The 26,354-nt window shown below is 33.0% G+C and overlaps 1 protein-coding gene across 1 annotated transcript in view; it reads right to left on the reverse strand.

Annotated features, from left to right (window-relative positions):
* Positions 1 to 18,820: 18,820 nt before the first annotated feature.
* Positions 18,821 to 26,354, reverse strand: part of LOC127706687 (uncharacterized) — a 399,723-nt gene continuing 392,189 nt past the window's right edge. The window contains exons 4-5 of the mRNA XM_052211345.1: positions 21,407 to 21,517; positions 18,821 to 18,831 (exon numbers count right to left, since the gene is read on the reverse strand). Coding sequence (XP_052067305.1) covers positions 18,821 to 18,831; positions 21,407 to 21,517 — 122 coding nt within the window. The remainder of the gene's footprint in view (positions 18,832 to 21,406; positions 21,518 to 26,354) is intronic.

The raw sequence follows: 26,354 nt of genomic DNA on the forward strand, positions 1-26,354 counted from the left end.
AAAATGAGATGATAATATAAACGAATTCTAGGAACTTTGATACCTTCAATAAAATCTAGTTGTACGAATCTCATTATAATTTTCAAATCAAATTGAATTTATTCCTCCCTCCCCTCCCCCCCCCCCAAAAAAAAAACCGTTGTACTTTCACACTATAAACCATTTTCAGTTAAATATGTAGTATGTTGGTTGTTCTTAAAATATATATAAGAAGATGTGGTATGAGTGCCAATATGATACAACTCTTCATCCAACAATTTGTAAAAGTAAACCATTATAGGTCTAAGTACGGTCTTAAAAGTTCTTTTAAAAGTGAAACGACTTGTATTGGGTCAGCCATTTATCCCATCATATGTGTATGTCCATGTCATAAGTCAGTGGTGGGAAGTAATATTTAGTTATTTATAAAAGTTTTTCTTCTGTGTAGAGTTTGGTGTTGTTGACAGTTCTTATTGTTGTCATTGTTAAGATTTGACACTTATTGTACACTCTAGATGTCTTTTTTTGTGTCGGTTGCGATTTTCATGACGTATGCTCTATTTTCCTTCGTTCATTTGTAATATTGCTTCAAATTTTCGATTAGTTTTTCTTCAAATTCGTAGATAAGATGCAAGTTTGAACACTAATATATGCACGAATCCCTTTTCAAAGTGCTTTTTCTTTTGTATAATGAAAAGTATTTCTTTAAAATATTTGGAAGCGTACACTTGTTTTAGGGTAATATTACATGTTCCGTATGTCGTAATTACAATCACCTTCCCCTTTCACGAATATGACCTACCGAGACTATTTACCTGGTTTGTAATGACGTGAGCAACACGACGGGTGCCACATGTGGAGCAGGATCTGCTTACCCTTCCGGAGCACCTGAGATCAGGAGGGGATTCAGGATTTTTTAAAATGGGGGCGTAGAATAGAATTTTCCAGCGAGCGTAGCGAGTCGATAATTTTTTTTGGACCTTTTTTGGCCAAAAAAACATAAGTATAAAAGCTATAAGTGTAAAATGCACTAATTTAATAGTTGCTAACGTAGGGCATGCATATTTTATAGTTAAAGTGTAAGGGTTGGACATTTTTTATGCCGTATTCTCTCTCTCTTTTTTTTTTACAAATAAATATTCTGTATTCAGATTGCTTGTTTCAATTTTACTTCATTGTCCAAGCTTCTATAAAGTATCCCTGTGAAATACTTTCTGGGTATCCCGGAAAATACACAGAGTATAATAAAATATAAACATTTTTTTTTCTTCAATTATATCAATCTTTTTAAATTTATGAAAAATACATTTTGAGATACTGTTTTGTTCTCATTCATAACCTTCGTAGTTCCTTTATAAACATACTAGTATACACATCTAAAAATTTAAGTTTTTGCTCGGAGACATAGTATGACTTGTATATACAAAAACCTAAAATTGTCAAAAAATAGTTTAAACCGTAATACCCCTGATCTGATATTTTGTATCCACATACTATATGTTTTGCTAATATCTTGTTTTGAAAATTAATATTTGCTAGAAGATAATGTACTTTCTCCCAAAAAGATAATGTACTTTCTCCCAAAAATCTTTCAAAAATGAACATGTAATAAAGAAATGCAAATAATCTTCTTCTTTTGTTTTACAAAAATTGCATTTATCGTTTTCAGATATTTTCCATTTTAATAGTAACTGCTTTGTAGGAATAATATACTGAAGCAGTTTCCATCTGAAAATTTTCAACTTGTTTTCCATTAAAATTTTAAATATAAAATCATATACAAATGACATATTTGGTACGTATTCTAATTTTAAATATCTTGTCCAAATGTTGATACCGATTGGCTTTGTATATTTTTTATCTACTAATCTTTATAGAGTTTTTTATTGTTGACATCTGTTGATTCAATTTGATTATTTTGCCATCTTAATTTAACCTTACATATATTCATTATACTCTTTACGGAGTTTTCTTTTTTTTAAACTTGCATCCATTCTTTTGGGATGCAAGATTTTAACATTTTAAACTCTGCAATCCAGTTTGATTTATTAATTAACATCTTTAAAATAAAACTTTCGGATCAATTTCCTTCACGATTCAATATGTCGTTAATGTACACCAATCCACTTTTACCCAGTTCGGGAAAAAAAGCATTTGTTGCAATATTTAATATATTTATTTCCCCAAATAATCTGTTTTATAATATCCGAAAAGTGATCAGAAAATGTTGCTAAACCTCCTCCTGTTTTAGCCCAACTTGAAATTACTTGTAAATAAAAATCGGGTATTTTTCCAAGTTCATTTATTGATTTTATATTATCTAAATTCATGTTAAAGACAAGAAAGTTTTTACCAAGATTGTTAAAATATTTGGTAGGAATAATCTTCCAGTTCGGCAATTTAGAGACCCATGAGGCTTTCAGTGCTGTAAAATAACTGTCAAAATCAATCATTCTTAACCCCCCTTTTTGGTATTCGCCAATAAGTGTGTTTCTTTTTACTTTGTCATTTTTTCCTTCCAAAATATATTTGAACCAACAATTTTCAATTTCTTTTAGGTAAATATCTGGAACTTTGCACGAAGTAGCCAAAAATGTAAATTTTGGTAATATTAAATTTTTTTGGACCTTTTTTTGGCTAAAAAACATAAAAATAAAAGCTATAAGTGTAAAATGCACTATTGTAACGGTTCCTGACGTAGGGCACGTATATGTTATAGTTAAAGTGTACGGGTTGGACATTTTTGATGCCGTATTCTCTCCATTAATTGTCTATTATAAAATGATTGGATGGACCCAAAACTATGTACCGATATATTTGATGTCGGATTTGTCAGTAAAAAATGGACATGGAAAAATTCTCCTTAGCCAAGTCAGTAGCCAAGTCAGTCACTGAAACTGAGGTCACAACTAGCGACTGAAGAATGCATTGCAAATTTGTGATTCGCATCCCTGATGTAACTGATCATATATACTAATACTAATATAATTGATGTTTTACTTTATGTAGTTATCAATAAAAAATGAACCCACAAACAAATTTATTGAGAATTTTCTAGTGATGACTTCTGTACAAATCTTTCGTCAAAGCCATATGGTTCATCAGAAGCATCTTTCTCTGATTTCGTCAAGAAAAATCGTCACTGGTTCTGTCATAGTCAAGTTCAATGTTTGTATGGACATACAAAAGTAATAGGACATATTTAAGCGTTAATAAAATTGCGCCCGTTTTTTTATACATTTAATGCTAAATAATTTTGTTGGAAATGTTTTTTATTCTAATAGCAAAAAAGTGGGCAAGATTATTGTTTTCAACCCAGGTACGGCAAGAATGTTTTTAAGGCAAAAATCAGAGCCAGCATTTTTTTCTCTCTACAATATTTTAAACCGCCTCCTCGAAAATCAAATGGTCCGTACCTTAGACTGTTAATCTATCTAGAGATTATTGACTGGGGATCATTATTCAGCGAATGTTATTAATGGACTGGGGCGTGTGGGCATAAACATGTTTTCGTAGGTAAATATTATAGCTGTGGAAATTTTTTTTATCATGTGAGTGTAATAGAGTATTTCTTTCTATTGGTGGAATTGTGAAATAGGAGTCAATACATCCTTGTTCCATCCTTTGTCGATTTGAAGGCGTCATGCTTGTCATCTTCAGCCTTAGCAATGTGGTCCTGTAATTTGAATTTCAAAATGACTGAGTGACTATTTTCGACGTACTGGTCAACCCAACGGTAGCGAATCACGTTGACTTTGACATAATCAATTATATATAACACGTAAATACGAGCGAATAATATCTTTCAAGTAACGAATTTTTCGCAAAAAATATACGGGAAATTGCAAAGTCAACGAAATCTAGTCTGATTAATCATTTTGCAGTCTTACTAAAAAAAAAGTGCAAGTAAAGGGGGCGTACGCCCCCCTCTGGACCCGCCACTGGAGATCACCCCCAGTTTATGGTGGGGTTCGTGTTGCTTAGTCTTAAGTTTTCTATTTTGTGTATTGTGTTCTATTATTTGTCTGTTTGTCTTTTTCTTTTTTAAGCCATGGCGTTGTCAGTTTATTTTGATCTATGAGTTTGACTGTCCCTCTGGTTTCGTTCGCCCCTCTTTTACAATCACAAATGAATATTTACTTACCTAACACACGTATACTGATATTCTCTGTTTGGACAAAGGAACGTACAAGTTTAAACTGCATCGAACATACTATGTTTAAATTTCTTAATTGCTTTGTACTGCCGACCCGTACTGCGTATGACTTTCCGTCATTTGAACATTTGCATATATCTGGCAGACATTCCGTCTCATAACTTGGTGAAAAGCAACCTGTGTTGTGCCTTTGTAAACTATTGAAAGTAACACCATTAACAATGAATTCCGCAATGTATCCATATGGTGATACATCCGATGAACAGTTAACCCATGCATGCTCTCCAAACTTCACATATTCCGGACCGGTTAACTTTATGTTTACAGGTAGTGCATAACCTAAAATACACAAACTTAATATCCTGTTATATGAAATGTTAATACAAAAAGTGATAGTTTTAACTCTATGATGTTTCGCCAATTTTAAAGTTAAACAGGAATTGATTACGCTGTAGTAGCACTGAGTTGTCTTTTGTTTCTTTAAAGTAATGATCTTCTTTATTTTTATTTAATGTTTTGTGAACTGTCGTTGTTTTTATCCTTTGATATCTACACACTTTTAACCTTACTCATTAAACATAATATTACATTCGCTAGCTCCATTTTGTGGTGTGTTCCTTTTTCAAGTGGCTCGATACGCGCATTTTTGCAGTGACGTCTGTGTTTCCATCCAAGATATATGAAAGTTTTAAACAAAAAAAATCAAAATTTGGACCAAAATTAAAAAATGAATATCACAAATATGTAGATGCATATCATAGGGAAGTAAGATTTCAGTTGCACGAATGGCTTAATTATTTAAATAAGCCTTCAAGTTTTCTTTTTTTACTTAATATTATGGGAAAGAAAAGACATTATAAAATATCTCTGCAACCAATCATCAAAAGCATACTAGATGAATTGTAGAAGTAAACGATTTACCACAGCCATACGTATGCGGTCAGACAAGATAAAAACAACGACCAGCACATGGTCCAGATAGACGGATTTATTTAATTAAGTATCCGAATTTTAAAATACAAAACCACTGGAAGTATGTTTTCTACTAAGGTTTCATATCCAAAATTGGTATGTACTTGAATATTAGACCCAACCATGAATGGATGGAATAGAAATATGGTCACTTTGGTCTTCTTTTGACCGGCAGTAAAACCCTTGTCGAAGTGGGGCATACGGTTGGCTTTGTCGGATGTACAAGTACGTAGCCACGTCTGGTCAGATTGGGGACGTTAAATCCATTGTCTCGTGTAGAAACCTTGCAACAACTCTTCGAAGGGTCCGTAGGTGGCCTCTTGCAGGACAAAATTTCTTTCCCTATACATTATACCCTCATTTTCCAGTCGTAGTTCAAATTTTTACCCGACCTTCATTATGGACAGCCTCTATTACAGGACCTTCATATTGTATTTATATTGTTAATATGTTTTAGTCCAGTACACGCAAGACATATTTGCCACTGGACGTTAATCAATCAACAACCAATTAATCAATTAAAGTCAGTTTGGTTGAAAAATATTGGCGAATGCTATGGGATCAAAACGTTAAAAATTGGTATTTCTAGAGGACACATTTTGAATGATATCTTCCTCGGAGGTTTGGGGTTTTGGGGTTTGCGATGGGCTGGTTAAGGGGCAGGGCGAAGTCTGTAGAAGTTTTAAACGTATATTTTTATATGATGTTATTTAAACGTTGATCTTGAGCTTTAACAGTAAGACCAAAAAGTGTGTATATTATACAATTATAGCCTCTGTATGAGGTCTATACAAGGATAATTACATTGACCTATAAGAAGTATATTGACTGAGGACGAAGTCCGAGGTCGATTTACTTCTTTGGGTCGAGATATCCTGTATTGACCTCATACAAAGGCTATAATTGATATATATTGTTAATTTCCGACCATATTTATATCAAAATCGTCGGTGCATTATATTCTCTTTTTTTTCGATCATTTAATTTTGTTGGAATTTTATAGGTATCATAATGTCTCTTTGACAATAACAACATACTAGTTGTTATTTCAAATATTTTTTTATGTTTTTTGTTGTGTATATCTTATGTATTAGAAGGGTTTTTTTCACCAAATAAACAATCATAAACATACAATTTTTAAAAACTTTTAACAATATCATGAAACGCATTAGATGACGTCACAAAGTATATCGGTTTTTAGACATTCTAAAAATAACCGTGCACTATCACTTTTGCAATCCGCCGTTTTCTATCTACCTCCGAAAATAAAGTTTAACATGTGACTATCCCTGAACGAATGAAATTAGTTAAAATATACGAATTAATAATATTAAGTAATTAAGATAAATTATTTTCGTCAGTGAGTAATACATATATCTATGTTTGATATGTTTTTGTATTAATGCATTGTCTTTCTATGTGTATCCTGTATTCATTTTTTATGACTGGCATATATTTTGGCGTGCACCTGAATCCCTCATATCATGAACTCACCATACGTATTTCCTCAAAAATAAATATACCAAGGCCGAAATATAACATATCTCAAAATAAAAAAAATACAATACATCATATCCTATTAATATAACTGACAACTATCACGTGTCCGGAAAACACGGGGATAAAGTAATGTTTTGAATTAAACATTAATATAAATAATTTCCTGTAACACAGGAATTTTATTTTAATTGCCTTTGTGTATTGCACCGATAAATAACTCTTTTATCTGAAAAAATAATGGTACATATGATAATTATCCTAAAAACCTTGAGGATTTATACTTTTTTGTTGACATAGGTTAGAATGATTGTATTATATTGTCAATTAAATTTTCCGCTTAGACTGAGGTGGTCCCCAAACTCCTTCAAACTATTGTTGATACTAAATTAGCACGACTCGAAAAATAACAGGACAATAAGTCTCTTTTCCAAAACGATTTGCTGTTTCTACAATTTTCCTGATTCAAAATTTGTAGTCGCTAATTTACACCAGGCAATTGTTTTGATACATACGATTTCTTAACTGAAACATTTATTTCCTATTATATCCTCAACAAAAAAAAATCAAAACAGCAAAGTGTTAAAAAAAAACCAGTAATATAGGACTCAACAATGGCGTAGAAGTAGATCGAAAAGTATGTTTGTGTGGGAGGGGCAAACTTTTGAAAGTCACAAGCAAAAACGAAAAATAGAATAAGTAAATCTACACTTATCGTTATTTTTTTTTAGGTCTTCCCACTTTTCTCTGGAAAGACCTATTGTATTTGTTCTGATTATTAGGTCTTTCCACTTTTCTGTGGAAAGACCTATTGTATTGTTCTGATTATTATTTTTTTTCTTCCGCCAAATGTTATCGCGTAAAATTTTTGTTTCGCAATATGTCGCTAAGATATTTCTTATATAGTATCATACAGTTTATGCGCTTGTTATTTTCATCCATTCTAAGCCGAACAATTTTCTTTGTAAGAGTTATCTCCCTATTCACTGTTTATCAAGTGTGTGCACCTCCTTCATAATAAAAAAAGATAACGACAAAATTCTTTTTCTAAATTGTTTGTTACATCCTCAGGAATTTTTGGCTAATTTGGATCGAAGCGATTCGATGAAATTTTAAAGGAGTTATCTAACTTTACCAAATGAATTTGTCGGTATGTTTTTTTAAGTGCAAAATGTTTGCTTTATTGTAATGAAGATATGTTACATCTGGTCTGAAGCAATCTAATGGCATCTTATAGGAGTAAGTGCCCCTGAAATGTCCAATTACAAGGTTAATTGATTATATCATTCAACTTGGTTCATTATAAAGCCATATGACCTTTTACAAAAGGTTGGATGACATATGACCTTGAAAAATGACAACCGGAAGTGACCTTGAGAAAACCGGAAGTGGCCATTTTTGCACTTTCTTCATGGAAAAGTACTCGGAATCCATATATTTTGTAATTTTAATACATTAACCTATCACTGAAGACTAAAAATGACTTTCGATAAACCGGAAGTGGCCAATTATCTCCTGATTTACAAGCAAAAGTATATAGAAACTATATATTTTTGGAATCAGTGTGAAAGAAACTATTATATGAGACCGGAAGACATTTATTTCACCGGAAGTAGCTTATTATCTCCCTTATTTCACTCAGAAGTATATAGAAACGATTTATTTATCGCATCAGTATGAAGAAACTGATGATAAGATGCCAATTTTAACTTTGAGTAAACACGAACTAGCTTCTTTTCAATAAATTTTAAAATTGCTGTGGAAAGACCTTCGATTGTTCTCTGAACGATTGGTTTTTAATTTTCTTTTAAGTTTGGTTCATTGTTTAGTTTAGACGCCTTGATTAACCTTCTCGCGGTTCGTATCCAATTTCCAGTATATCTTACATTTTTGTTTGTGTGTTGCAGGATTTAGTATTAATGGTACACGGCACTCCTGCACACGTTTTTCTGAACAAGTTGACGAAAGTTTACTTCTGAGAATCTAGTTTACTATCAATATTTATTTAATTATTGTGCTTTATGTGGATTTGACTTAATTCAAATGCCAATTAACTGTATAAAACACCACAATCTTTAAAAGATGTGCATTGAAGAAAAATGATAAACAGTAAATCTTAATACCAGATTAACAAGTCATGGTTCTTTAAGCGTATAGTCTTTGATTTTCGGGAGAGTTTTCACGCCATTCTATTTTCAATAAGTTTTACTTACCTTGCAGCAATATTAAAAAGCGGTACCATTTCGAACGATACATATCGGAAATGTTGACAATTAATGTTTACAATGCCTATAATTAGTGTCATATACATTCACAGGAACCCACAATAAGTGTTTCCTCGAACTTGTTTGGTTTGCATGGTCAAATTAAACATCATTATCATTTCCTATTTGTCACAATTTCCTTGTTGATCAGTTGTTACAAAATTTGTATATATATGGAATCATTTGTGATAGGAACATTAAAATCTTATTGTTGCTTACATCCACTTCATTTGGATTGTGTTGGATATTTGTCATATTTGCAAGCGTACATTGTACCACATCGTCTTATTTTTATTATATATCATGATACACAAAACAAAACATAAGCACTCTTAATATTGAAAAACTCCAATAGTAGCGATATCGCTTCATCGAAAGGTTAAGTGTGTCCTGCTATGCAAAAATCACCCACCATGTGAATCCACACTCGGTAAAATTTTCACAATTAAAGCCGATTCTTTTTAAAATTAAACAAATTAATTTTCAATTATAATTACATGTAAATCATGGTAGTTCCTCTTTTGTCGTGTTGTATTGGCCGTGTGCTATTCGTTTTTGTTTGTATGTCTGTTATTTTGTTGTAATATAAGTCTGCAATTAAAATCACAATACCATAACTATGAGAAAAAAGTCAAGGCAAACTACGTTTCACAAAATGCTACACATAACACTTAGGAATGAGATATCCGAACTCCATTAACCTTGGTCTATGAGCATAATCAACAAAGTATACTCTCCAACATTGTAGACGAGAATAGAGTTCATGACAAAAATCTCTGTTTAGTTGATCTTGTATTGCTGATCATTTAGTCTGTTAAGTGTCCCTCTATCTTTTTTTAGTTTTTTTCTCAAAACACAAAATAGGGTAAAAAAAATTCCTCATTTTAAGGTAATCACTCCTACAATAAGGGTCAAATAAAGATAACTATGAACACAATAGTCCGTACAGTTTACTATAATCATATCAATGTGTATCATCGCCACCGGAAATTAGGTACCAACGAAGCGGAGAGAAAGGAACAAATAAAAAACAAGTCAAGAATTCCTTTAATTTAAACCATTTCTACAGTTTTGACGAGGTTACCCCTTTAGAAACGATTTTCTGATATATATAGCTTTATTTTTGTGTACCAATAAGTAGCAAACAAAGACAAGATTTTGTGTTATACTCCAAAACAGTGCACTTGGTACCAGAATAATTGGAGGTCAATCGTCCTCCGTCGCTCCATTTGCTAGATACTAAACTGTTTTTCATTCTTTTCTCAGACACATATTTAGATTATGTTAATGTGACTTCATATTTACTGAAATTCGCTATCAAAAAGATGATTTCTAAAGAATATGATCAGACCAGTTTCTGTTTATTGTTCGGCAACATGTATCACGTTGTACAGGCGAATTGCATTTTAATAACAACTTGTTTTCTGTACGGCGTCTTGTATTATATTGTAATGTAAAGATAATATTACTCACTATATAGATAATAACAAGGAGTGATATGGTGTACATATCAATGCGCTACCAGCTTATAAATATACGAAACAAACTACATAGCTAAAAAATGTCAAAACAATATCACATTTGCCGTTAATCTGATTCAGATACCATCATTGAGTACCTTTATTGGAAGTGATGTTTTGGAATACAAAAATGCTTTCTTCGACCTAATTATTAATGTTTTATTACTAACAAATGTTTTTTGTTTTGTTGTAAGGAAATGTTTTCGAAAATACAATACAACACCTAGCTTTTTTTCCCTTAAATACATTGTTTTGATTTTAATTTCTTGAATAAATAAAATATAATCAATTCATTTTTTAGAACGAAAGTTAACAAACTACTTTGTTTCCATGGCAATTCAGGGGACAATAAATAATACATTGCGTTTCGACCTAATTTTCTAGTTTCTTTAAGTTATCGAAAAATTTTTTTTTTTTATTATTCAAGTCGAAATAAAGTTTCTCGTTGAAGAAATATCATGCCCCCTCGAAACGGTTATGGTTATGTTTTTTTTTTTTTAAATTATGTCACATTTATTCTTGAGATAGCTTCTCGTATTTTTGCTATATCATTATCTCACTTTGCTGCCGGTTTTGTACTAAACTTTTAAGAAGACGCACACCACATATCCTAGGCATCATTGTTTTCTATGTATTTTATGTCAATTTATAGCATATATTGGGGTTTGGGTCAGTATACCGTTGTTTACATATCAGAGCGTTATGGTTACCGGAACATGTTCTTCTTCCTTGAGAAACAGGCAATACGCAATATATGTCCTCCTTTCTATATCTCTTTCATACATTTTTTTTGAAAAATTATCAGTCAAACGGTGTTCTACAAGTATCAACAGGCCTTCTTCACCTTTCAAAAAGTAAAATCACAAAAATACTAAACTCCGAGGAAAATTCAAAACGGAAAGTCCCTATAATGAAATGGCAAAATCAAAAGCTCAAACACATCAAAAGAATGGACAACAACTGTCATATTACTGACTTGGTACAGGAAATGGTGGATTAAACCTGGTTTTATAGCTAGCTAAACCACTCACTTGTATTACAGTCGCATAAAAATTCATTAAATTGACAACGATGTGTGACCAAAACAAACATACATAAAACACAAAACACAAAACAACAGAATTGTTCTATTGTACGTGTACTAATAGACATTTATAAAAGAATAAGAATGTTACAAGAGCACTGTCAAATTTGAGTTGTTAGAGCGAAGGGGATTTGGAATACCTATATTCGTCAGAAGAAAACATGTAACATCCTGCCCAAAAGTTAAGAATTTTATTTTAGTTCTTAAGATGTGATACGTTGATATATATTATTATGAGCAGCACGACAGCTGCCACTTGTGCAAGAGCTGCTTGTCCTTTCGAAGCATATGAGTGGTAGATTTTCTTGTTCAAACTTCATAGTTTTCTGTTTAATTTTGTTTGGTGTTGGATATTCTTTAGTGTGTGTTGCCACACATTTCAGTTCAAAGGTTATGTTTTGTTATCAAATGTTTTATAGTAAACTCATCATAGATACCAGGACTAAAATTTTACACTTACGCCAGACGCGCGTTTCGTCTTCAAAAGACTCATCAGTGACGCTCGAATCAAAAAATATTTAAAAGGCCAAATAGTGTGGTTTTGTTAATGCAATCTGTTGTAACGTTCTGTGTATTTTTGCAATATGTTCCAGACGTTTTGTGCGTAATTTGCCAACAATTATCATAACAAAACAACAGACCTCATCTTTATTTAGTAATATAATAATAACACACAAACTTAACAACATAGTAATCTCAAAATGTATGTTATGAAAGATCCCAATCGAACAGTTATAAGTGAAACAAAACATCAAAATCTGACACAGCATCCCTATCAATACCGTAAATTCAGAATTTATTTGTGCGCATTTATTATTCAAATGTTGAAAAATGGACAAACGCGTGATTAGTTATTGCGATTTCAGGATATGATTTAAACAAATAATTATATCAAAATTTAAGTTTTCTTTTTTTCCTTACTAATTTCGTCACAATTTTCGATTAGAAAAAAAGCGTTGCAAAAATTATTGAATCTACTGAGTATGGAATCTAAAATATTAAAATGATTTACGTTACCTCTTTGTGATATCTTCATCAAAGAGTATATACTTCGAAATTCAAACATTTTCATGTTTGTATAATAAGACACGTAAATGATTTTTTTAATGTGACAGACCTGCATATATTATTTTCAAAATAAAATCGGTTTAGGGTAATAGTTGATGCCATGCTTATTTAAAAAAAAGTGTGATAAAAGTATTAAATTTTAATGACCATGAACGTTAACTGCTACTGTAGGTGACTTAAAGAGGATTGGAGATGGTTTTCGCTCGCAATATTCAGTATATTACACATATACCAATTATACCTCGTGACAGGGTATGGCTATCAGCTAATACCTGGAACGTAGTACCGGAAACCAGAATAACTGGAGATGGAAACGGAATCTAATACTGCTGGGTTTTGTCTGTATAATACTGAATGTGTCATACAATACATATTATACGTTACCAATGAACAAACCGTACTTCACAGTTACAGATTTATGGCGTTATTCTGGCTCTAAATGTAAAACAAAAATATAGTGAATAGAAACATTATCTATTTAAACGTTTTGATACAAAACAAAAAGAAAACATATGTCGATGTGGCGTTGACGGCCCATCAATGAAAGTTATATATATGTATAATATTATAATAATTACACCATTTGTCATTTCTGTCGAAATGCAGACAGCTCGCAGATTGCACTCCGGAGGTTAACTTATATATTATATGCCTGTTCAATAGTCAAAAACGTCACCTTGTAGTATTCAATTTAAAAAAAAATTAAAATCACTTTAAAAATAATTGTTTTAATATATAAATATGATTATTTAAGGAGATATTAAAAAAAAAGTATACAAGACGTTATAAAATTAAATTTAAAAAGGGACATAAAATGTACATGTATTTAATATATAAAAATACATAAGAAGAAACACTATATACCCTTTTGAAAATGCTACTTCAGAATCATTTGTTTTATCACTATATCACTTATTCATACTTTCATTTATCGAGGTAATGGATGGTTATAGATTCGTTTGATGTAAAATGATTATAATGAGGTAGGACTGTGAGTTATCATAAAAAATACCAAAAAAAAAAAAATTTAAAACAAATTGTAGGAGCAATTTTTGCCTAGTTAATTCTTGAACAACCCAATTATTTGTACATGAATATGTCAATTAATACAAGAATTGACCAGCTTAAATTTCTATTTCAGTGCAAATGCTTCTCGTTTTCCGATATTAATTTCAAATAAGTGAAATTGGTTATTGTGATGTGTCTAATTCAATGTTTTGTTGATTATTATATTATCATGCTGATTGTTCCTCAAGTTCGAAAAAAATATAAATCGCGTCTATTCGTACATGCATGCAACTACACACTTTCTATTTAAACACATCTACATAAGATCTCCATGGTATATACATACACCGCTCGCACATATACAGATCTGCATTGCTCTTACTTATACAAGTCTTTGATATCCCTTATGTAGCGTGTACATGTTTATCTTGACAACCGATAGACTCAGACGCAGTATTTGCGCTACAGGGACATAAACAATATAGCGGATGTAGAGGTTATCTTATAATATAATATTATGCAATCTAAAGTTATTCGTGCAAACTAGAATTTCGCTATTTACACATGATTCTTGTTGTTATGAAGGTTATCATGGTTATTGCAGTCATTAGATTTTTTAAATATGTTTTTATACAATACATTAGTGGTAAGTAATTCATTTGAACGTTGGTAATACATCTCACAATAACAATATAGAGTCTGTGGTTGCCTTCATCTTGTTCAGACACCACAACATGAAGGATGACAGATAGGATCACATGTTGCTGATCGTGGGGGTTTTAATACAGTGTGCACTCTGATGGTGTTTTCATCAAAGAAATCATTGTAGGAAACTAAGGCAACAAAATCTCCAAGAAAACTTTCCATCGTTGAAGGATTCAAAAAATGTCTAATATATATATTCCTGTAATGAACTTCATCGACATTCTTCAGAATTGCCCAAAACTTGATAAAATCTTCTTCCGCCAGAATGCAATTCTTCTTCCGGAAATCAGGAGTAAGAAGAAATTAAAAAAGCCGGTGATAACTGGGCGCATTTTGTTCGCCATATCAGCGGGATTATAAATTCCCTCCAGATAAGCGACATAGTCGTCAACAGAGATGTGTTTGTCTGCTCCTCTTTTGAATATATGATCATTCCACCATTTTTTCTGCGCATCTGCATTTAAAGCCGTCCTCCTATCGCCAATGGCCAATCGTAGCTGTTCAAGCGTGGTGTTGGTTCTCTCCATGTCATCGGAACTGATTATTACATCTTGGTCGGCATCAAGAAGACTGGCCCACTGGTGCCATTTATGTCGCATAAACCAATTTTCTGTGATTAAAAAAAAAAGAATACCTTGATGTCTAAGAATATTTCTGTTTAATATACATTCGCATGATGGCACAAAATATAAAATCCATTTATAAACCAGCTATTTCAAAAATAAATTTTAATCAACAAACATATGTACCAAAACAAAGATAGATTATCATTTTGGAAATAAATAAAAAAAAAATTAGAGAACGGAAACAAAAAATTCAGCAATTTTTCCATTTGTAAAGGGGCATAACTCTAGAACGGTAAAAGTGACGCCACCAAAATTCAAACTTGATCTGTGTTTTGTGGTAATAAGCATTCTGTATAAGTTTCATAACATTTGGTTGTGGCAAACTAATTTAAAAGTTAGAGAACGGAAACGAAAAATTCAGCAATTTTTCCATTTGTAAAGGGGCATAACTCTAGAACGGTTAAAGTGACGCCACCAAAATTCAAGCTTGATCTGTGTTTTGTGGTAATAAGCATTGTGTATAAGTTTCATAACATTTAGTTGAGGCAAACTAAAGTTACAGAACGGAAACGATGAATTCAGCAATTTTTTCCATTTGTAAAGGGGCATAACTCGAGAACGGTAAAAGTGACTCCACCAAAATTCAAACTCGATCTGTGTTTTGTGATAATAAACATTGTGTATAAGTTTCATACCATTTGGTTGAGACAAACTAAAATTAGAGAACGGAAACCAATTTTGGGACGTACGTACGTACGTACAGACGGACAAGGGTAAAACTTAATGCCCCCTTTGCTACGGCGGGGGCATAAAAACATCAAACTCTGACATATCACTATTTTCATAAATAATAAATGGGGTATGTGTCCATGGGACACCGATGATGTCCCCACTTGCATATATCGTTATAAAGGGACAAAACTTTAGAAAGTAAAAGTGGCGCCACCAAATTTTCAAACTTGACCTGAGTTTTGTGATAATGAGAATTGTGTATTAATTTCATAACATTTAGTTGAGGCAAACTTAAGTAAGAGAACGGAAACTATAACAATTCAGCAATTTTTCCATTTGTAAAGGGCATTACTCTAGAAAGGTATATGTGACGCCTCCAAAATTCGAACTTGATCTGTGTTGTGTGGTATTAAGCATTGTGTATATGTTTCAGAGCATTTGGTTGAGGCAAACTAAACTTACAGAATGGAAACGAAGAAAAATTCAGCAATTTTTTCATTTGAAAAGGGACATAACTCTGGAAAGGTAAAAGTGACGCCACCAAAATTCAAACTGGATCTGTGTTTTGTGGTTATAAGCATAGTGTATCAGTTTCATAATATTTGGTTGAGGCAAACTAAAGTCACAGAACGGAAACCAATTTGGGACGTACGGACTGACGGACGTACGTACAGACGGACAAGGGTAAAACTTAATGCTCCCTCCGCTACGGCGGGGACATTATAATTCCGCAATTGAGTTCAGAATATATACGTTTATCTCAGAACCCGAAACTGTAGTATGGCGGAACTAATTACACAAAAAAGATACAATGGATAAGCTCCAATTAGTTAATTAAAATATAAAGACTATGTTCCTAATAATACATAAAAAGAAGTATTTTATGATAATACTTCTTCTCAAATATAGCCCATCAACATTGAATGTTGTTCTTCCTTCAGCGAGATTCGAACCCCTACATCTGAGGCATCGTTGCAACACCACCTGCATCGTGTCCATCGCACTAGACCAATCGACCAGCTATGCTATATAAAATGCAGCTTTTGTTAGTCGAGTAATGTCTTTACTCAGAAACATTGCATACTTTTGGAACCTATACGTGGTTTTACACCTTATAAATCTGTCATCCTCAACTCAATTATTTAAACATCTCTCAACAATGATAATTAAAATTTAGAATGTGAATGGGGAATATGTCAAAGATACAACAACCCGACCAAAGAGCAGACAACAGCCGAAAGCCACCAATGGGTCTTCAACGCAGCGAGAAAATCCCGCACCCGGAAGTGGTCCTTAGCTGACCCCTGAATACGATTGTGTACTAGTTCAATGAAAATAGACGTCACACTAAACTCCAAAACATATAAATGAACTAAAATTAAAAAACATACAAGACTTACAAAGGCCAGAGGCTCCTGACTTGGAACAGGCGCAAAAATGCGGCGGGGTTAAACATGTTTTGTGAGATCTCAACCCCCCTCCCCCTATTACCTCTAGCCAATGTAGAATTATATAAAGAAACACATAGCAATACTCACAATTAAATTCAGTTTAAAAGAAGTCCGAGTCCGATGTCAGAATAGGTAACAAAACTAGAGGCTCTCAAGAGCCTGTGTCGCTCACCTGTATTTACTGATGCTTTGGAAATCATGTAAAATAAGGTTAAAATCATAATTAATAGTATTAGATATTAGATATTATAATGATATCTATGATAATAACAAAAAAACTGCAAAATTTTTGTAAAATTACTAACTCAGGGGCAGCAACCCAACAACGGGTTGTCGGATTCGTCTGAAAATTTCAGGGCAGATAAATCTAAATCTGATGAACATTTTGGCCACCTGTCAGATTTGCTCTAAATGCTTTAGTTTCAGAGATATAAACCAAAAACTGCATTTTACCCCTATGTTCTATTTTTAACCAAGTCGGCCATGATGGTTGGAAGGCGGGGTCATCGGACAAATTTTTTAAACTAGATACCCTAATAATGATTATGGCCAAGTATTGTTAAATTTGTCTCAGTAGTTTCAAAGAAGAAGATTTTTGTAAAAGATTACAAAAATTTACAAAAAATTGTTAAAAATTGACTATTAAGGGCAATAACTCCTAAAGGGGTCGACTGACAATTTTGGTCATGACAACTTATTTGTAGATCTTACTTTGCTGAACATTATTGCTGTTTACAGTTTATCTCTATCTATAATAATATTCAAGATAATAACCAAAAACTGCAAAATTTCCTTAAAATTACCAATTCAGGGGCAGCAACCCAACAACAGGTTGTCAGATTGGTCTGAAAATTTCAGGGCAGATAGATCTTGACCTGATAATTAGTTTTACCCCATGTCAGATTTGCTCTAAATGCTTTGGTTTCAGAGATATAAGCCAAAATCTACATTTTACCCCTATGTTCTATTTTTATCCATGGCGGCCATCTTGGTTGGTTGACCGGATCACCGGACACATTTTTTAAACGAGATACCCAAATGATGATTGTGACCAAGTTTGGTTATATTTGACCCAGTAGTTTCAGAGGAGAAGATTTTTGTAAAAGTTAACAGACGATGCCGGACGACGACGACGATGGACGACGGACGCCAAGTGAAGAGAAAAGCTCACTTGGCCCTTCGGGCCAGGTGAGCTAAAAAAAAGTAAGCAAAATGACAATGATACATAAATGAACAAAGAACTACTAGCAGTTACTGACATGCCAGTTCCAGACTTCAATTAAACTGATTGAAAGATTATGTCTGCATCATACTTACTTACTTTATGAATAACAATAAACATGGAGACAATGACGTAAAGAGCATACGGTATCAGTACGACCATCTGTCCTATCTTGGCATCGTAGTAAAAGTTATAGAACCCCTGGTCACACTTCAATGTATGATTTTTAGAGACATCATGGAATTGGAAAACTTTTGTTGCTCCTGGATGAAAATTGTTATAACAAGTTATTTTAAACTTTCTGCTGATTCTCACTCACACTCACACAAAAATACATAACCCCTCCCCCCTTAACATACACACTATATGTTAAAGTAGTTATACGTAGTACGCAAGGCACGTGGTTCAGGAATGAATTTTATCAGGTACACTCGAAGATTAGGAAATCTATTGTTGATATGATGTTTATAATATCCCTCCTGTCTATTTACAATATCACAGGAAGATGTATTACCAAAACTTGAAGGATTTAATACAACCTTAACAAATTCATCTACCAGATTTATGCAAAACATAATCCATAACCGAAAATCTATTCAATTCGATACTGTAGAAGAAAAACCAACACTTATTTAACAGATTTATAACAGCAGTATACATCTTTTCCCCTAACAAGTACAGTCCTATCAAATTAGTCATTTTTTATTTGTCTGAAATGTTTGCTAGATGAAAAATACCTTATGCCATAAACCTCTGCGGTGCAGTTATAATAAACAACAGAAATAATATGCTGTTATTAGTAAATAGTGCCATATAAATTATAAAAAAAAACTATACAAGCAAACAAAAAAAAGGCAAACAACGTTATATAATGTTAAGCGGGTCTTTGTCGAGCCTGCGACTTTTGTCGCAAAAGCGAGACATAGCGATCCTACATTCCGTCGGCGTCGTCGTCGTCGTCGGCAGCGTCCACAAATATTCACTCTGTTGTTAAAGTTTTTCAAATTTTAATAACTTTCCTAAACTATCCTTCATTTCAACCAAACTTGGACAGAAGCTTGTCTATGATCATAAGATAGTATCCAGAAGTAAATTTTGTAAAAAAAAATCCTGTTTATCCGTATTTTACTTATAAATGGACTTACTTTTTCTGCCAGTTAACATTACATTCATTCTGTGGTTAAAGTTTTTCAAATTTTAATAACTTTCTTAAACTACCCCAGATTTGTACCAAACTTGGACAGAAGCATATGTGGACTTAGTTTTTCTGCCTGTTAACATAACATTCCCTCTGTGGTTAAAGTTTTTCAAATTTTAATAACTTTCTTCAACTATCCTGGATTTGTACCACTTTTGAACAGAAACTTGTTTGTGATCATAAGATAGTATTCAAAAGTAAATTTTGTTAAAAGAATCATGTTTATCCGTATTTTACTTATACATGAACTTAGTTTTTCTGCCAGTTAACATTACATTCACTCTGTGGTTAATGTTTTTTCAAATTTTAATAACTTTCTTAAACTATCCTGGATTTGTACCAAACTTGGAGAGAAGCTTGTTTATGATCAAAAGCTATTATCAAGAAGGAAATTTGTAAAAATTTATTTCCTGTTTTTCCGTATATTACTTATAAATGAACTTAGTTTTATTCCAGTTAACATTACGTACAGTCTGCAGTTAATGTTTTTAAAACATTTATTAGATTCATAAACCTTCTTGGATTTTTACCAAACTTGAACAGAACTTCTTACAATCAAAAGATAGTATCTAGAGCAAAATTTTTAATAATTTTTTTCCCATTTTTGTTGAGCCTGCGACTAACAGCAAAAGTAGGCGAGACACTGGGTTCCGCGGAACCCTTACGAATTTTTTTCCAATGTGTTATATGCTGTCCAAAAACTGCCATTCTATCGCACTCATGTGTTTATCGCCTTTTTTTTTTATATTAACAAATCGTGTTGCTTTTAAAGAAAATACTAGTAAATGCTTATGGGGAAAGTTTTCAAATTTCAAACGGGCTCGTTAATTCAGCATTCATTGCTGACAATTATCGATCCTCAACTACACTAAATATTCTAAGAGGGATAAGATAAAATTGAAAATAAATTCGAATTGATAATCTTACAATAGAGAATGGAATCGGAGAATGTGTCAAAGCCACAACAACCCGACCATAAAGCAGAAAACAGCCCAATACCAGGAATGAGTCTTCAACGCAGCGAAAAAATTCGTCACTCAGAAGCGGGCTTCAGCTGGTCCCTAAACAACAATGTATACTGATGATTTAAGCCCTTTTCAACTGATTTTTGTAGTTTGTTCTCATGTTGTGCTGTAACACGACAGTCAATGGTTAGGGGAAGGTTGTCATGTTTAACCCCGCCACATTCTTTAAGTTCCTGTCCCAAGCCAGAAGCCTGTAGTTCAGTGGTTGACGTTGGTTCATGTCTCATATTCTTTTTTTTGTAAACTGTTTTGTTATAAATTATGCCGTAGTTTTCTCAATTGAATTGCTTGATACTTTTAATGTCGGGGCCTTTTATAGCCGACCATACGCTTTTGGTTTTTCTTCTACTTTTAATTGTTTTCGGGCAGAAGGCTGTCTATTATTTCTTACATCCACTTCATCTGAACTTTCGTGGATAGCTGTCTCATTGGCAATCATACCACATCTTCTTATTTTTACATAGTCTAGCGAAATTGACGACACAGTGAACTCCGAAACATACAATTGAACCAGAATTTAAAAAGCAGAAAGACGATCAAATGCTCTAGGTTCCTGACTTGGATAATGTGTGGAAAATGCGGCGAGATTGAACATGTTTTATGAGATCTCAATCCCCTCCCCCTAAACAAAACTCAGCAATACGCAGTATTAACTATAAAAAAAATGTAGCTTTTAAAATTGTCTTTAATTCTAATTAAACAATTTAAATTCTTACTAAAAACACTTTTGAATATCTATTTAATTTTTTGCTTTACTGAAGAAAACATGTGTTGAAGTGTTTAGTACATACCTATAAGACATAAAACAAATGTTGCAAAGCAAAGACCGCAGCAAAAGAAAAACAAGTAGCCTCCACATTTTTTTCTTCCCTCCAAATCTGCTTTGTTAATGCGACGTGTCCGCTTTCTGTCACAGATGAATAGTAGACGCCAAAAGAAGACATAGAGAACTAATGCACACAAAACTCCGCCCTCTATTTTCATGAATGACGGGAGGTCTTCTTCTTCTTCTGTGGTTTTACCTTTTCCATCGTACTTTTTCCGAAAACATTGACCAGCATATTTCAAACCTTTAGAAATAAATACAAAAAATATTTAACATGATAAAAAGGAGGTGCTGAATATTCGTCAATTCAACACAAGCAAACGTCCTAAAAATCAAATAGAATTATGTGACTTCTATTTCTTTAGCATGTTTAAAAAACATTGTGCGTACGCATGAAGTCCATTACTTTACCAACAATTGGGGTAGCTAGCATTTTGTTTTTGGTTTAAATCCCTATCAAAATTAAAAATACTAATAAAAAAATCTAGATGACGGTATAATAAAACACTCAAATATTGAACTACATGTACATACACATTTATTTAATTATATATTACATTACTATTAACTTACCGAAAACAATGTAGGTTATCGCAAAGACGAGAGCACCAAGCCAAATTATTTGTTGTAGGACTGAAAAAAAGCAAACAACACATCAAAACAATAACATCATGTTGTAAAACAATTGAATGTGAACTTTAAAATCGCAGACATACGGAAGCGTATAGGTACAATGTATCTTTTTTGTTGTTGTTGCTATTGACTTGTTGCGTTATATTATTACGGAAGCGTAAAGGTATCTTTTTTTGTTGTTGTTGCTATTGACTTGTTGCGTTATATCATACTTATCGATATATTTTATGTCGACTTGTGTGGTGATACCGCAATAAGTTATCAAAATTATTGCTGAATATTGTGTTATATCAAAACAATGCGATATAAAAAATATTGACTTGAAGTAGATGTCGATATATTTATGTCGTAACAAATTATAATCGAATATAATAATATCGATTAAAAATGACAATCAATTTTGTTAATATATTTATCTCAATATCTCCAAAACAATACCGCTATACATTTCTTATATTACGATATATCGATATACTAGAAAATGGTTTGTTGCGTTGTTTCGACATATATCGATTTAATTCATATCGACTTTTAAAACATAAATTTAACGACAATCACATAGCTCGAAAGCGCGTCAAGGATTTTCACTGTAGTTATTCACAAGCAATTTACAGTCAAGGGATGACCATGGTAAAAAAATACAGGGTTTGTTTGTTTTTTAATAATCATTTTTGATAATTTGGCCTGACCTAAAAGGTCGTGTCAGCTTTTGCTATCACTTAGTGTCCGTCGTCCGTCGTCGTCGTCGAAAACTTTTCATTTAAGATATTCTACTGTAACACCACTGAGCCAATTTCAACCAAACTTGGCAGTAAGGATCCTTTAGTGGTCCTCTTTCAAAGTTATGTCCAATGACCCCATCCGCGATCAAAGATGGCTGCCATAGCCGAACATAGTTTGATATAGGACCCAATTTGAAAATTACTGAAATATCTTCTTGTGTGGAACCACCAACCCAATATGAACTAAATTTAGCAGCAATGGTCCTTAGGCAAAACCTACTTTTACATAGGACCCTATGGGAAAATCACTAAAAAATATCTGGTTTAGTTTAAACATATTTTATTTGCTGAAAATCTGAAAAATGGATCAGGCAAAAGTCATCACCAACATCTTTGCCGACGTAAACCAAAATTGGCAGCAATGGCCCTAGTTTAAGAATTGAAGATGACAGCCATAGTCAAACTTAGTTTTAACATAAGAGCCTATGGTAAAATCACTAACATTTATTCTGGTCTGAAACGACTGAGCCAATATGAGCCAAACTTAGAATTAATGATCCGATAACTCTGTCAGAATTATGGGGAAATCACTAAGATTCTTCTTGTCTTAAACCATTGAGTCATTATGAACCAAACTCAGCAGCTATGGTCCTTAGATAGTCTTCTTTCAGAATTTGTCCGATGACCCTGTCTGTGATCCAAGATAACCGATGTAGTCGAAATGAGTTTTACATACTTCTGAAACCACTGAACAAATGTCAACCACACTCTATTTCTTTTTGATATTCTACTTTTTGACATATTAGAATACTTAGAGACAGTGCTGTTTTTTTCAGGTGTTTGTTCTTGTGATCTGCATTGGATGTGCATTTAGTCTACCAGAAGCAGACGATATTCGAGAAACGAACTAGTTAAATATTATTTTGAGTTAGGATATGATTACAAAGAGATTATTGGCTTTTTGTGCTGTGTACATGGAATTACGCTCAGTTTGTCTCATTTGAAAAGACTTTTGTGTAAATTTGGATTAAAAAGGAATAGGTCCGAAACACCATTGCTTGAAATCGTTCATAGTATTGGAGAACTGCATCAAGAGGGTTTTGACTGCATAGGCTATAAGGCAATGCGGAAAATTCTTAATGTAATGTGCGGTACCAGAGCAACGCAAGAAACAGTTCAAATAGCTTAGAATACATTGACACCAAATCAAGTTGTAGACAGGTCACGTCATCGTCTTCTAAGAAGACAATATTGCAATCGAGGACCAAACTATTTAATCCATATCGATGGATAAGTAAGACAAACTAAAGCCATTTGGAATAGCCATTCACGGTGCAATTGACGGTTATTCACGAAAGATTTTATGGCTTAGAGCTGCAAATACAAATAAAAATCCAAGAATCGTTGGTAGGTACTTTATGAACTACATAAAAGAAATCGGGAGAGTACCCAGGGTTGTTTGCGGAGATGCTGGTACAGAAAATTCAATGATTAGGGAGATTCAAGTTTTTTTAAGACAAGATCACATTGACTCATGCAGGGACAGAAAAATTTTCAGTACGGAAAATCTACTTTAAACCAAAGAATCGAAATGCTATGGAATTTTTTAATGAAAGGTTTTACCCAATATTGGAGAAACATATTTAAGGATTTGCGCGATAGTGAACGTTTCAGCAACGAAAATGTTCAGCATATCAACTGCATCAGATTCTGTTTTCTTACATTGGTTGAAAACCACCTTGACATTTTCACACATACATGGAATTTGCATAGGATAAGACACCAACGCAACAGAGGGTTCCTTCTGGTGTCCCAAATGTACTGTTTTATCAGCCAGAAATCTGCGGTGACGGGGACTATTCATTTGAACTGTCTTTCAGTTGGGATGCAATACATAATTTGATTGAAGTTTTCATTCAAAACCCTCCTGAAAGAGGATGTCCATATGCATTTTGGGACGAATTAGAGTTGAAGTACGAAATTCTAAAGCTGGAATGGAAATACATTGTACCAAATAGTAATGAAGAAGCTCTTATGCTGTTTGATACAATGGTTACAATGTTTGACATATAAATCTCCTGCTTTAGCTGTTTATATGCCTTTTTAGCTCACCTGGCCCAAAGGGCCAAGTGAGCTTTTCTCATCACTTGGCGTCCGGCGTCCGGCGTCGTCCGTCGTCGTTAACTTTTACAAAAATCTTCTCCTCTGAAACTACTGGGCCAAAATTTAACCAAACATGGCCACAATCGTCACTGGGGTATCTAGTTTAAAATGTAGTTTTTGACTTATATCTCCAAAACCGAAGCCTTTGGAGTAAATCTGACATGGGATAAATTGTTAATCAGGTCAAGATCTATCTGCCCTAAAATTTTCAGACAAATTTGACAACCCGTCAATTTACCCCTTAAGGAGTTATAAAAATTATTGTCCTATATAGTAAATTTTTAACAAATTTTTGTAAATTTTTGTAATCTTACAAAAATCTTCTCCTCTGAAACTACTTAGACAAATTTAGCCAAACTTGGTCACAATCATTATCTAGTTTAAAAAATGTGTCCGATGACCCCGCTTGCCAACCAACATGGCTGACATGGCTTAAAATGAAACAGGGGTAAATTGCAGTTTTTGGCTTATATCTCTGAAACTAAAGCATTTACAGCAATTTGACAATGTAAAAAAAAGATGATAAGGTTAAGATCTATCTGTCCTGAAATTTTCAGAAGAATCAGACAAGCCGTTGTTGGGTTGCTGCCCCTGTATTGGTAATTTTAAGGAAATTTTGCAGTTTTTGGTTATCTTGAATATTATTATAGATAGAAATAAACTGTAAACAGCAATAATGTTCAGCAAAAAAGATTTACAAATAAGTCAACATAATCAAAATGGTCAATTGACCCCATAAGGAGTTATTGCCCTTTAAAGTCAAATTTAATAATTTTTCGTAATTTTTTTTATCTTCTACAAGTCTTCTGCTGAAACAACTGATACAAATTTAACCAAACTTGGCCACAATAAGCATTAGAGTATCTTGTTTGAAAATGGCAGACATGGCTAATAATAGAACATAGGGGTAAAATGCAGTTTTTGACTGATATCTCTGAAACTAAAGCAAAAGTATAACGGTTGTGTTATTTCATGCATCAATTGTAAATAAAAATACATGTATCAGGTGAGCGACAGAGGCTCCCTTGAGCCTCTGGTTTAACTTCCAGGCAAATATGCTCTGTCAAACTGAAATTTGTGACCATAAATGTACATGTTTTGGAAATAAAGAACTTTTTTTATTTGAAAATTAGTTATTTATTTATGCCAGAGTAAAGCATAAAAGGATATATTTTCTTTGTAAAAAAACCCAAAAACAAACAAATGAACGTACCTCTATATAAACCTCACTAAGATAATGATATCATTTGAGGGTTCCCAAACACTTCATAGATAATTTGAAGAAACCAGGTCGCAGTTTAAACTTCAGTGATCAATGTCTAGTTTTTGTCGAGACTTCGATTTTTGTCGCAGAAAGCTCGACATAGGGATAGTGATCCGCCGCCGGCGGCCTTAGCTAACTTCTTAAAAGCTTAAGATTGAAGACCTGGATGCTTCATACTTGGTATTCAGTTGCCATATGTTACGAAGTTTCAGTCTTTCACATGTTCATTGTCCTTGACCTCATTTTCATGGTTCAGTAAAATTGAGAATGGAAATGGGGAATATGTCAAAGAGATAACA

The sequence above is a fragment of the Mytilus californianus genome, unplaced genomic scaffold (assembly GCF_021869535.1).
Source record: "Mytilus californianus isolate M0D057914Y unplaced genomic scaffold, xbMytCali1.0.p SCAF_6, whole genome shotgun sequence".
In the NCBI taxonomy this organism is placed as follows: Eukaryota; Metazoa; Mollusca; class Bivalvia; order Mytilida; family Mytilidae; genus Mytilus; species Mytilus californianus.